General features: G+C 37.6%; 1 protein-coding gene across 2 annotated transcripts in view; it reads left to right on the top strand.

Moving 5' to 3' along the window:
* ANOS1 (anosmin 1) overlaps positions 1-14,462 on the top strand; it is a 211,239-nt gene that overhangs the window by 145,202 nt on the left and 51,575 nt on the right. For both annotated transcript variants that reach the window (XM_033201283.1, XM_033201282.1), the window contains exons 5-6: positions 5,935-6,119; positions 8,491-8,620. In XM_033201283.1, the coding sequence (XP_033057174.1) occupies positions 5,935-6,119; positions 8,491-8,620 (315 nt within the window). The remainder of the gene's footprint in view (positions 1-5,934; positions 6,120-8,490; positions 8,621-14,462) is intronic.

The raw sequence follows: 14,462 nt of genomic DNA, 5'->3' as shown, positions 1-14,462 counted from the left end.
TCTGTTTGGTCTGTTGTGTTTGTGGAAGGGAAGATAGAAAGTACTGATTTTATAACTTCAAGAGCTTTTTATACTGGTCACTTGAGTTTTTAAAAGCGATGGGTGTCCTGAAAATATGATCAACAAAATTCCATATTATATTTGAGCACTGAATTTGGGCTATGCTGTAAGAACTGCACTTAACTGATGCCTGGAAGTAAGTTAACCTTCATAGACTATAGTTTAAAACAAACAGCAGAGATCCTTTCTTTTACTTTTTAAATAAAATTATTAGCATCAAAATAGAAGGCTTGGAAATATGAACATGATTGGAGATGCCTGCTGGTGCTAGTTCTATGAAATGCAATTCTTCATAGAGTTGTAGAATCTTTAAAAGGCTTATCTTCTACAGAACACAAATGAGTGCATTTGAGGGCACTTCCTTTTTCCTTTCTATAGTATGTCTATTTTATGGCTTGGTGAGACAATCTTTCCTCCAAAGAGTGATATATTTTACTGTTTTGTTGCCAAATCCCACTGCCTCTCTTGGCTTCCAACTGTAGCAAAAATGGTTTGGGCAGGGAGAAAGAAAAGTTAAAAAATTTTACAACCCTAAAGATTCAGACTAATTTGTGACCTATAGTTTCCCTTTGCCATGGATAAACCAAGAATCAATTGTACGTCAATCTGTTTCTTTTCAAAAAGACCCGATCATAGAGTTGATTTAATATTTCCACAAATAATTAATATATAAAATATTTAAACTTCAGACCTCTGGAAATAGATTTATACAACTTCTCACAAATAAATTTTCAACATTTTGTATCCAGTAGCCCAATGCCTTAATGTGATGTAAATACAAATTCTAGAGTTCTAATTACCTTTGTGAGAGATATCAGGTAGTGATGAAATCACTAGAACAATACATCTTGCTACATTTTTATGTCATTTAGATACATGATAAAAATTAATAGTAATAAAATCTCACAATGAGTATGCAATTGTAGATTGCTTATCCTAATTGATTTTTCTATCCATAATTTTCAACATTTTGTATCCAGTAGCCCAATGCCTTAATGTGATGTAAATACAAATTCTAGAGTTCTAATTACCTTTGTGAGAGATATCAGGTAGTGATGAAATCACTAGAACAATACATCTTGCTACATTTTTATGTCATTTAGATACATGATAAAAATTAATAGTAATAAAATCTCACAATGAGTATGCAATTGTAGATTGCTTATCCTAATTGATTTTTCTATCCATATATTTTCAACATTTTTAAAAAGCATTGGGTTTTCTTTTGATTTCAGCAGAATATTTCTTGCATTTTAAAGAAAAAAAGTGTATGTCACATATTGCAGGGTGCCATATGATAATGTTTGCTAATTTTTCAACAGAATCATTTAGATTTCAGATGACTAATTTGTTCAGAAATAATTTTAAAGAGAAAAATGCTAATCATTTACATAATAGAAAACACATTGAGAAGAGATCCAGTCTACACATCTGGTTATGCAGTTGGGATGCTGGTTCAGCCAGTGAGGACTGTGCGCACCGGCAGTGAGGGCTGGAGGTCCTGAGCGGGGCTGAGCCCCATCTGCACACAATTACAGTAGAGTGCTGGAGTTACTTCCAATCAAAGGAGCCAACTGACTTTAATGGAAAGCAGATGGACCGTTTCTTAACATGCAAATTGCAGGGTCATGCTTCATCATAATTAAAGAGATTTTTAAATGAAGAAATTTGAACTGACATCGCCCTGATGCTCATTACATTTGATTAAGGCTGTTGGTCCTTGAATGCTACTCAAGATTAAAACCTTACAAGAGGGGACTGGGTTGCTTGGATTGGCTTCTGGTGAGTTCAGGAGGCTATTTACTGTAGCTGTAGTTACTCCAGAAGATTATACATTGGAAAGCCAAAGAGAAAGGTTAGATTTAGGAGTCTCGGAGAATGCGCTCTATGAGTTTGAAGAATTGGTCATCATTTTTTTTACTATGCACCAAGGAATCAAGTAAATCATGAAATGTCCTCTGCGACTGCTCTCTCTTGCCTTATCCCCTTTGGTAGAACTATTTGTCTGGCATATGCAGGCCAACCTTCAATGCAAGAATGATACTAAATGATCACCTTGTTGAGATTGTTTTTTCATCACTCTGAACAAATTTTTGTGACTTTTTTCTTGACACAAAACATACAGAGCTGCTTCTATTAAAATCAATTAACTTTGGAATTTCTATTCCATCAGGAACTGGTCTTTTTTTTTTTTTTTCTTTTTAATGGGAAAGTCCTATGGTCAATGTAATAAAAACGTTCTGTCTTGTAAACATTTTGGCATTGCTTTACTTTCTGGTATTTACCTTTTTAAAAAACAGAGTGAATGTTCATGTGAGTAATAAAACCATGCTGGAAAAGAGATGTGAGTCGCTTGAAACAATGTATGATAAAGATGGCAGTACAGAATATCTATGATAAATCTTCACCCTTCCCTAGGTGACTTTTTTTTTTTTTTTTTTTTTTTTTTTTGTTGAGACGGAGTCTCGCTCTGTCGCCCAGGCTGGAGTGCAGTGGCCGGATCTCAGCTCACTGCAAGCTCCGCCTCCCGGGTTTACGCCATTCTCTCGCCTCAGCCTCCCGAGTAGCTGGGACTACAGGCGCCCGCCATCTCGCCCGGCTAATTTTTTGTATTTTTTTTTAGTAGAGACGGGGTTTCACCGTGTTAGCCAGGATGGTCTCGATCTCCTGACCTCGTGATCCGCCCGTCTCGGCCTCCCAAAGTGCTGGGATTACAGGCTTGAGCCACCGCGCCCGGCCGCGACTTTCAAGCAGAGTAGGGATTACCATTGTTGCTGTGGTTTGCATAAATGTTGCACTAGTCTCTTATTTCCACAGATATATTCTTGAGTGAAGAATAAGAAGTGGGTTTGGCTATTCATTCAGCAAACACTGACTGTTCATTGAACATTTGCTATTGCAGAATGTTCTCTTCTGGGACATTGTGAGGTGCGGGAATGAAGGAGACATGGTTTTTGACCTCTGGGGGCTGTGGCTCAATGCGAAGACAGGCATCATTAAATGAGTTGCTGCAGCAAGAGGCAGTTAAATGCATGTCTTGACAGTTACAGGCTCAACATTGAAGGGGGGCAAAATAATAAAACCTTTATTTCCAATTGGGAGGTTTGGGGGAAGTGTCACAGAGGGATGGCATTTGGTCCGAGCCTGGAAGTATTCAAGGGTCTACAGTTAGAAAGCAGAAGGCAAGACATTTCAGAGTGAAAAATAATAATAATAAAATAAACAAGCCATGGTATTATTAAGTACCTGGCAGTGTGTTTGTAGGAAAGCTGGGCTTAAAGATATTATCTGTGACAAAAACTAAAGATGTACCAGGAGATAGACTGACAAATAAATGGTAGCCAATTATGAAGAAGGATGCCTTGAAGGGAATGCCAATAAGTTTCCCTTCATTCTATAGAAAATGGGATGCAATTAAAGAGTTTGGGAAGCTGAAGGAGAGAACCTCCCTTCTACTTTAGAAAAATAACCACAAAGTACCAATAAGGGGACATTAGAAAAAGAGATTGAGATTCAGGGAAATATAGGTTGAAAGGTCGGAACAAGGAAGGGAGTAAAGTCAGGTGGCCATCATGGAGACAGAATGATTTGATAATTCTTGAAAATGTGCTAAGCAGTAAGACAACTAAATGTTGTTAGCTGCAAGAACAAATCAAAAAGGTTCTAAGATCCCTTAGACATCCTAAAGAATAAAGTTGTCATAAAGATAGATATCGCAGGAGAAGGGACATATCTAGGACAGAGAAATTCAGCAGGCAGGTGGAAAAGATGGTCTGCAGCTTAGCCAGGGATTAGAGATAGACTGGAAAAACATTTGCTTAGCAGCAATATGCTAATCATCCAAGTCAAGGAACCCCCATTGCTATGGTTATGCACTGAGATGAAAAGTTTACGATACAGGCTTGAAATAAATGCATGTCATGGCAGAACAGGAGTCAAAGACTGACTTGGTGAAGTTCCAGATCCACCAGGAAAGCTGAGCATCTTAGAATAAGAATGTCCAGGGGCCGGGCACGGTGGCTCAAGCCTGTAATCCCAGCACTTTGGGAGGCCGAGACGGGCGGATCACGAGGTCAGGAAATCGAGACCATCCTGGCTAACACGGTGAAACCCCGTCTCTACTAAAAATACAAAAAAACTAGCCGGGCGAGGTGGCGGGCGCCTGTAGTCCCAGCTACTCGGGAGGCTGAGGCAGGAGAATGGCGTCAACCCGGGAGGTGGAGCTTGCAGTGAGCTGAGATCTGGCCACTGCACTCCAGTCCGGGCGACAGAGCGAGACTCCGCCTCCAAAAAAAAAAAAAAAAAAAAAAAAGAATGTCCAAGGGATTTGCGTATCTATCAAAACCACCTCTTTTCTAATATGAAATGTAGAAGGAAGCAGATAATTCAGAGAGAAACCTCAGATCAGATTGTAGCCCCAGGCAACTAATTTAGTCTTCCTTAGACACAATTATCTCCTATTCAACATGTAGATAATTAACCCTTTACCCACTTCACAAACTCACAGTAAGGATCAGGTGAGACAAATTTATTGTAAACTAGCGGTCACTCCTCAGCCATGACCCACCAGTAATAAAGGAGACTGCAATAGGTACGGTAACATTTTCTCCAGAAAGTAGTTTTTTTAGATTAATGACTTTTGACCATATATAAATATGCTTTAAAAAATTATTCAATTCCATCCATCCAAATCTTTGATGACTTTAAAATTTTCTTAAACAAGACTTACCATGAATTAAGATCAAAATGAAATAGGAGTTGAAATTCAAGCATGTCAACATGCATCAAACCTTATTTGCATTTGGTGTTTGCACATTTTCCAGTTTCTTCTGTGTTTAAACTTACAAAATGGAAGAAGAAATAGAGTATTCTTAACTAGCTTTTGAAATGAGTTTTCAATGCTTTCAGCAAATTGTGGACAGAAAATGATATTAATGGTAATTGGTGTTCTTGGTGTTGATGGCATTCACCATCATGGAGCCATAGATTCTGTTTCATTCAGTTAGTTTTGCATATTCTGTTAGTATTACAAATTTCTTTACAAATTCCCTTTCTGAAATGCCTGCTATTTTGAACTGTGGTTCTTCAGTGTATCAGTTGCCAGACAACTTGCATGTACAGAAGGCGAGAAACAAATCGGAATGATTAACTACTGTAAAATGAAACACCTGTGGGAAACTTTTGAAGCAGCGCACTCACTCATGCCAAAACCAACATAGATTCATTATTTTCCAATGTTAAGCCATTGAGACTATAGGGGAGTGCTTGAGCAATCGATTGGGGAATCCAAAAGACTTGAATTTTGGAAATCACTCTTAGGAGATTTCACATGAAGAGATTTTGCTTTGCAGTGTTTTCCTTAAATGGAAAACTCCCTAAGAAAGAAGGAAGATCAAATCTGGAAACCGTGTTATAATGACCTTAGAATATATCAATAGACACAGAGCATGATAAAAAATGGGAAAATGACTTGAAACTCTTTATAGTGATCTCCTAGTGTGAATTCCATGTTAACCTCAAGTGAAACAACCTTGTAACATGATTTATTCACAAGAATGCACATGAAATGATTGCTCTAGAGATTACTAGGGAATAAGCCACTTGTTCAGAATCAGGAATCAATTTAGACTGTCTTATAAAAAGAAAAAACAAAACAAAAAAAAATAAGGCAAGTTAAAAGAAAAAGGAGCAAATAGTTGAACTGAGTGTCAGAAGACTTCAGATGTGAAACCCTGTATGGAGAGGCCACTTTTGTGAAAGGAAATCTCAGCTGTCATCAGATCAGATTCATCTCTTCCATATTTGTTCTTCCTCAACTTTTACTTCAATTTGAGTCACACGCAGATTGTTTTAATTGATACGGTCCTATTTCAGGTGTCCCCCTGAAGCCCAGAAAAGAGTTACGATTTACAGAACTGCCGTCTGGACAGCTGGAGGTTAAGTGGTCCTCGAAATTCAATATTTCTATTGAGCCTGTGATCTACGTGGTACAAAGAAGATGGAATTATGGAATCCATCCTAGCGAAGATGATGCCACTCATTGGCAGACAGTGGCCCAGGTAAGAACCTCATATAGACTTTGATTTTCATCCTGGCGGTGGTGTCTGCTACATACCTATGCACATACAATTAACTTGCTATGCCTCAAAATAGCTTGACTACAGAAATTACTTACTCAGATATGAAATGAACATCATAGCGGTCTTCTAAAGAGAGGATGAGGTTCATAGATACAAACGAATGTGCTCAGAAACTGGACCATTGGCTTAATTTGTTCAAATACACGTGGAAGGGTGTTCATTTTATAACCTGATTATGCATATGGATTTTCTCCAAGAACTACATTTTCCTCGGCTAAACTCAAAGCCAGCTAGAGTAGGGGAAATGCAACATTATGAGGACTAATTTGACATTTAACAATCTAAATGCCTTCTCTTCTGTTTCTCCTGCATTTACACCTTTATTCCACCCACAGACTTTAGGAGCATGGGATAAGATTTGTATCACAAAATTACTTAGTGGGACATAGCCAGCAGCCCATAAATCTTCACTAAGTGCTTTCTTCTTTGTCTTAGTCAACTTAAAAACGGATACACCACCTGCATGGCAACTCTCCCAGAGAGTGCTTCCTCCTCTTCTGTCTTGTTGATGAGAAACGCAAAATATTGTCTTTCTTTTTAAGAGCTGTTAAATCCACTACCAGCTGCAACCACCCCCCCAACACAAAAAAAGACCCTACATAGATATAAAAAGTAACAGATTCTGAATGTGAATGTGAAACTGTTTCATGCCTTTAGACAACTAAAATGCCTTCTCCACATCTATGTCTATAGGAAAAAAATCTCACCTTATGTTGATTAGGTCATTTTTTCCAAGGACTAGATTCCTATTTTTTTTTCAGTAAATGTAAAATAAATGTCAATATTCAGGTGTTTGGAAGAAGAATATCTTCTAAATAGCAGTGTCTCAAAGGGGTTAAGCACTAAAATAAAACAATGTAAAGACCCCAAAATAAATAAGAAGTTTGATGTAAAAACAACATTAAATTAGAAAAAAAAATGGTCAAATAAATTTAGTAATTCTATTCTATACCTATATTTTATATAAAAAATTTGCTTCAGTAAAACATAAAGCTACTTAGAATACAGCCTGAAATTCCATTTGATTTACACGGCATGCTTTCATAAATCGTGGTACAGATTCATTTGTAATTTTTCCAAATTACTTAAAGATTTATGAAAGTAACTGACAATAAGATCATCTCTTTTATCTCCAAAAGATTTTTGGAAAGTGAAAAGCTATTTTATTATTGTTGTTGGTATTATTTTTGCCTGTTAATGCTACATGTAATACTTCCTTCTCTGCTAAACGCTGTGGATACCACGCTGACTTGAAGCTTTGTAAATGCACAGCTGAAACTCTAAATGACGAAGGTGAAAGTGTTTCTCAAAGTCTGCCACATCAGGTAGAAAGCCACATGTAAGAGTTCATATTCTTCCTTTGCTCTCAGAAATGTTCAGCTTCTTTTAGATATTGATGTAAACATGACAGTCATTTTCACATTAAGTTATTTTAAGCTGAGGTTATTATAACCTCAGTTATTATAAACTGAAGTTTGGGAGTGTTCAAATCCAATCCTGTTTCCTTAGTTTCATCCACAGATCCAAGTTGAGTTTGGCACCTGATATAGATGAGGGCATAGACTGTAGATGGTTATTTTTTGGAATTCAGGGCAAAGGTTTTCCGATCTACCAGTAGAAACAAAACACGGAGCATTGTTGAAAGCAGATATATAGTATGAAGACTGTTAAAGGTATTTGATATCTTAAAATTGTAGCACTAGAGACAGCAAAACCTTCTGATCTTCCCCAGTGTCTGTTTTTTTCCTTTTGGGCATTTTATTGAACAAATGTATGCTAACACATCTCACCCTTTTAGATCAGGACTGGTTCTTCATAGATGTTATGTGATTTACTCAAGAGATTTTTAAACAATGGCTTGGGTTATAATTTACTTCCAGAAATTGCTAGTGGGTTGCATGTGGGTTGTTATACCTATTTTACTGTTACATTTGGCATGTGAGTTAAAAAGACATTTTCTTTCTATAATCTGAAGATGACTTCATCTTCTTGCTGTAATGTAACAATTACTACACATAATATTCTCTGTTGATTGAATATCTCAAATGCTGTAATTAGTCACCAGATTTTAAAATAGCCCAAGCTCTTGTCATAATGTTTTGACTTCAAGAGATGTTTAATTCTTTGGGGTGAAATATCAGTGGTTCCTTGTGAGAAGCCCCTCTTATCAGGAGGAAGACAGACTGAGTTGCATTGGCTGATGGGTTAGTGTATTTTTTTAAACAGATCCAACCAACATATTAGAATAAAAAATGACATGTTTCCTGTGCTCTGTGACATGTCCCCTCAGACCACAGATGAGCGAGTTCAACTGACTGACATAAGACCCAGCCGATGGTACCAGTTTCGAGTGGCTGCTGTGAATGTGCATGGAACTCGAGGTTTCACTGCCCCCAGCAAACACTTCCGTTCTTCCAAAGGTCAGCCTTCCTTTTCTTCCCAGACACAGAATACTATCCTTGCTCCCAGGCACACATGGAATGCAGATTCACTGTCTCTATGTTCATATTTATAGTTAGTCAACAGGTGGCTTTGCTGTTTTGGAGAACGGGACCAGATGTGTTTGAAGGTACCATGTACATTTATGGTTAAGGACAAAATTGGAATTTTACCTGCAGTATATCATAGAAGATAACATAAGGGAGTTTTTTTAAACTTTGAAGTGGCAAGGAGTTTTCATGATCAACATCTGTTGAGTTTTTGCTTTAAGATATTCTGTATCAAGCACCATTCAATTGATTTTCAAAGAGAAACACTGAATTTTAGCTATTCTAGACAAAATAGCCTTTCTTGAAATGATTGTTAAATTGAAAGTGAATTTGACTCCTACCTTTGCTTCATAACATCTAGAATTTAAACCCCTCCTGAGTCATTTAATCATTGCTATAATTTTGTTCAGTTCTGACTGCATCGATATTTTAAAACCTCTGTGGAATCAGATGAACAATGTGCTACATTTGTGGTTGATCTGTGATGGTTGAAGGACATAATTTGACCAGCTATTAATAATATCTTCAGGTTTATTTTTCTAGTTGTGTCCATATGGCTGTGTACCTTCCAAATTAATTAGACATCTGCTTCACTAATTATAAGGATCTGGTTTCATAAATACAGATTAGTTACATTGTTCTCTTACTAATCACAAGTTATCTTCTTACACAGAAGCTAATTTAAATTTATTTTACTTTAAATAAATTTATTTATTGTGACATAATGAATAATGTAACCCTTTACATTTAAAAGCCTCTTTTTAAAAAAAAAAAAAAGTTTTTTTTTTTCCTCCCCAGGGAGGCAAATTCATGAACTAAGCAAACTTTAAAGTGAAATTGTAAATAAAGACATCAAACCTTGTCTTAAGACTCTGTCTCCAACTGATTTGAAAATTTAGAGAGGCAAGTGAAATAAATAATTAATTGTGGGTTAAGGAGGTAGTGATCAATAAAATGCCTCAGAATGCTTCACCTTGAGTTTCATGGTTCAAATGTGATCCAGACATGTTCTGGTCAAAATGTGTTACCATCTGTTCAGTTGCCTGCAGGATTTGGGCTGGTGCTCTGTGAATAAGACTGCAAAATCAGACATCAGACAGAAGTGGTTCTCAGCCTCTAGAGACAGATGCTGAATTAATTTCCTGTAAGAGTTGCAGTGGCACCTCCTGCCTAGTGGAGATGAGCAAGGTGGTTTTGCTCCCGTGATTGTTACAGAGCCTTGCTATCACAAGATCCTCAGGATCTGGAGAGAGATCCTTTGACAGCCCCAGGGTCATGAGGGTGCTGCTAACTGAAAGTAGGAAGGCCAAGCTGTCCTGACACTTCCTAGTATATCGGAGCAACTTAATAATCTAGAATGGAAGCTGCATCTCCCAAATTTAAGTGGACTTTTATTGAATGAAAATGCAACTATTGCAGTTTTCATTAGAATGTTATTCTGTCACTGTTACAAATAGACTCAAAATTCACACTTCCATATGTCTTATTGTGAGGAGCATCCCAAACTTTAGTTCTTGCAATTTTACAAACCAAAAATATCTGTACAGAATTTGTGGAAGATTCCATTATATTTTCAGTGAAGATGAGTCCCAGAATGACGGGAGTTTAACATATCAGCCAAAAGGTGGTAGACATTCCTTCTATGACATCTCTAAAGCAGACTTAATCACTAACAAGGTGGGACAACATCTTTCCACACTTTTCTCATTCTCACCAAACGTTGAGAAGAGATTCACTGGGAAAAAAGTTTTAAAGAACTTCATTGAAATGTGATTTCTATATCATAAAAATCACTTAGTTTAAGTGTACAGTTAAATAATTTTTAGTATGTATTGAGTTGTGCAACCATCGCCACCATCTAGTTTTAGAATGAGCCCATCACCCGGTAAAATCCTTCATGACTTACCGGGAAAATTTAAAGATAGAAATAAAGTTAATTCTGTGTCTTTTGCCTCTTTTATTACCCATTTATCTGAACTGCAGTCCTGTAGAGTGGGAGTATCCTGCAGCTTGGTACTTAATCTATTCCTTAGAAAAGCCTATTTGGGAAAAAAAAAAAAAAAAAAAGGCCAAAAGCATAGCAGTCACAGTGATCGATAAATGATTACTCTCTTTCTGGAAATACAAGCATCCCCAAGGAAATTAAGGACTTTCCCCTTAAGCACTGTTTCTCTCAATAACCTCCATTTGAGTCATCGGCAATGCTGCTCTTGCAGCAGTTTGTGGCAAAAGAGGCCTGCAGTCATTCTCGATTCTAAACATTTTCTGCAAGCTACCACAAATCCTCTGATCTGCCTTGATTCACCTTTCCCTGTGTTTCCCATAATCAGCTCAGTTCTGTCTTTAACTGGAAATTGTATTAGCTTCCTAATCACATCCCCACGAGGCAGACTTCTGCCTTAAGGCTTCTGGATTCCTGTGTACGGATCCTGGCCCCTCATTCCTGCTTTCGGATCCCCACTTCCGGATCCTGGGTTTCAGACCCTGGCCTGTCATCCCTGCTTCCCGATTTCTACTTCTGGATCCCCTCCTTTTTAGTCCTCTCTCAACACAGCAACCTGAGTGATCCTACTAATATCTGAGTCACTTCCCGTCAGTTTTTTGCTGAACGTGTCCCAGCAGCTTCCACCACCTGACTCAGAGTAGAAGCCATGTTCTTTACAATGGATTTTAAGAGCCAGTTGACCCCCCCTTTCTCCTTCCTCTTAGACTTCATCGCTACCCTCCCTGTTTTCCTGCTCAACCCGCTAGGCTCTTATGTGTTCTCTGAATACTATATTTTTTTCCCTTGCTTCAGGATATTGGCATTTACCTGGTCCTGGACCGGGGAAATGCTCTTCCTTCAGATTGTTGAAAAGCTGGCTGGCTCACCCTCTTTATATAAATATCTCTTTTCCAGCAAAACCGTCTTTAGCCATGCTACTCATATGTATAAACAAACAAGCAAACAGATCTATGTCATCCATGTTGTATTTTTGTTTTTATTTTCTGTTAAGACTGTCTATCCTGCCTTAGTATTTTGCTTATTCATCTTGTCCGTGGTTTCTCCTTGCATCCAATCAGGATGACTGTGTGTGTCTGTTTCTGTGTTTCATAAGAGCAGATATGTTTTCTTTTTTACTTACTATTCCCACTGCCTAGAACAGTACCTGACACATAGTAGTTGCTCAACAAATCCTTGTTGAATATATGAGGAAATGAAACATGAGTAATAAAAAGAGAAGGTAAAGACAGAAAATGTTGTTTCTACCTTTAAATTTTCTCAGTAAGGGATGAAGGATCAATCTTTTTGGGTTGATGGACTCATTTTAGAACCCAGTGATGGTGACGGTTACACAACACAGTAAATACAAGAATGTCATTGAGCACTTAAGATGAGAGAATTTTATGGTATGGAAATTATATATTTCAAAAAAGTTGTTAAAGACATTTTTTCCAGTGAGGCTCTTTTCTACTTTTGATGAGCTTGAGGAAGGTAGGGAAAGATGTGGCAGCATCTTGTTAATGTACTGTTTAAGTCCCCTTTGTACATATCCTGGAGGGTTTGTCTTCTACCGTTTTACTGATTTGTTAAACTCCCATAATTCTGTGATGCATCTTTACTGAAAATATAATGGAATCCACTATGAATTCAGTGCTTACATTTTTGGTTTGTAAGACTGTAAGAACTAACATTTGGGATGCACCTCAAATTGAGACATATGGAAATGTAAATTTTGGGTGTCGTATTAGTCTGTTTTCATGCTGCTGATAAAGACATACCCAAAACTGGGAACAAAAAGGCTTAATTGAACTTAGAGTTCCACATGGCTGGGGAGGCCTCAGAATCACGGTGGGAGGCGAAAGGCTCTTCTTACATGGTAGCAGCAAGAGAAAATAAGGAAGAAGCAAAAACAGAAACCTCTAATAAACCCATCAGATCTCATGAGACTTACTCACTATCACAAGAATAGCACGAGAAAGACCAGTCCCCATGATTCTATTACCTCCCCCGGGTCCCTCCCACAACATGTAGAAATTCTGGGAGATACAATTCAAGTTTAGATTTCGGTGGGGACACAGCCAACCCTATCAGGTGTATTTGTCAAAGTGAGAGATAGAACAACATTTTGATAGTAACTGCAATGACCGCGGCGTTTCAGAAAATGGTGCATTTTCATTCAATAAATGCCCATTTATCCCTGTTTGCTCCAGAATTGAAAGTGTGCCAGTCTTCCGGTGGTTTAAAATTACTTTTTAAAAACAGTCACCTCTTCCAAGGTAGTAGTCTGTACAAGAAGTAAGCAATTATCTATTGTATTTGGTTTGGGTAGAGAGACAGTGTTGATAACTTAAGGCTGGGTCAAGGAAAACAAGAAGGGTTTTTATTTATTTATTTTTCATCTACCATGAATATCTCAGCAAATAAAAGTAAAATTAAACAGCAAAAATAGATAAAATGAGTTCCAGTTAGTTTAGGCTCACTGCATAGGATTCATGGACTATAAAGCTGATTTTCATGGAAAAGCCAAACTTCTTGTCCTTATCTTCTTTATAGTTATTTTAAAATACAAAATTAGTCCACGTTTGGCAAAATGGATTGGCTACTGTTTAATTTCTTCTTAAGTCATTTATTTTCCCGTAACTTAGACCTAACTCAACATATCTATTTTTATAGAAAACTCTAAGTTATTCATAGATTAGTAAATTAGTTTCATGCTTTTTGTTTTCCTGGTGAATACCATTTCTGAATATTTTTACTGCTAACTCTTACCTCTTCCAGAAAAAATGCATAAATATAGGATGGGCAAAATCATTAATTTTTGTTAGAATTTGGGATAATTTTTATATTTGCCTACTTAAATTGTCTATACTGTATTTCCTCCTGGTCCTTGAGATGGGAAATTGGCTTTGAAATTAAAAATGAATAACAGTTTAATCGATGAATGCCTAGTGCTCATTTCTACTTTTTGTCTCTTTATTTAGAACGTGGGACTGCATCTTTGCACATAGTAAGTTACCTTCACAGGTCACTCCTGGGGGTCTACCTAAACTTTTCTATCCCATTCCATTTGGAACAAACTACATGAAACCTCTGAGCACAAGATGTTGATATGTCTTCATATTCCTTCATAAGTTGATATTTGCTGCTTTGAAACACAAATTTCAACAAGTAGAGATTGCCCATCAAAGATCAGACACCTTCAGACCTGATCCAAGTGAAGGCTTTGAGTGTGAGCAGTTTACTTAGGAAGTGATCCAGGAATGTGGTAGGTAAGAAGGGAAGTAGGACAGGGTGTAGAAAGAATACAATAAAGGGCGAATTATTTACCATAGGCAACCTAAGCTTCCTCTCCACTGGGCACTCAGGGAGCTAGCGTGAAGCACACACACCTCAGAACTCCTCGCTGGAGGGGGGTTACGGGTGTTCAAGTGAGTCTTTGTCTGCAGCTGTTCCTAGCGTATCTGGTCTGCATGCTGGCAGAGCTTGCTCTGAGCCCAGACACAGCCTTAGGTGAGGAGGTGTGGGAGGGCATTCAGAAGTTGAGCTGATGTGCCCTGAAACAGCATAGCACAAGAAAGTCAGGGTGGGACCCTGAAAACATCTGTTGTTTACCACTTGTTTAACTCGACATCAGCGTGATTCCTGTTAGAGTGGATCTAATACATTTTGAATTATGGTTTAAAATAAATATATTAATAGTTTCATGAATAAAATGTGGTGAAATCATGAAAGGAATTCCCACATTACTAAATATTCCTAATCTTCTTCCTCTATGGTACAAAGTTAATA

The sequence above is a fragment of the Trachypithecus francoisi genome, unplaced genomic scaffold (assembly GCF_009764315.1).
Source record: "Trachypithecus francoisi isolate TF-2019V2 unplaced genomic scaffold, Tfra_2.0 Lachesis_group6, whole genome shotgun sequence".
NCBI classification, from domain to species: Eukaryota; Metazoa; Chordata; class Mammalia; order Primates; family Cercopithecidae; genus Trachypithecus; species Trachypithecus francoisi.
The sequence above is the reverse complement of the archived record's forward strand: the minus strand, read 5'-3'. Positions and strand labels throughout refer to the sequence as shown.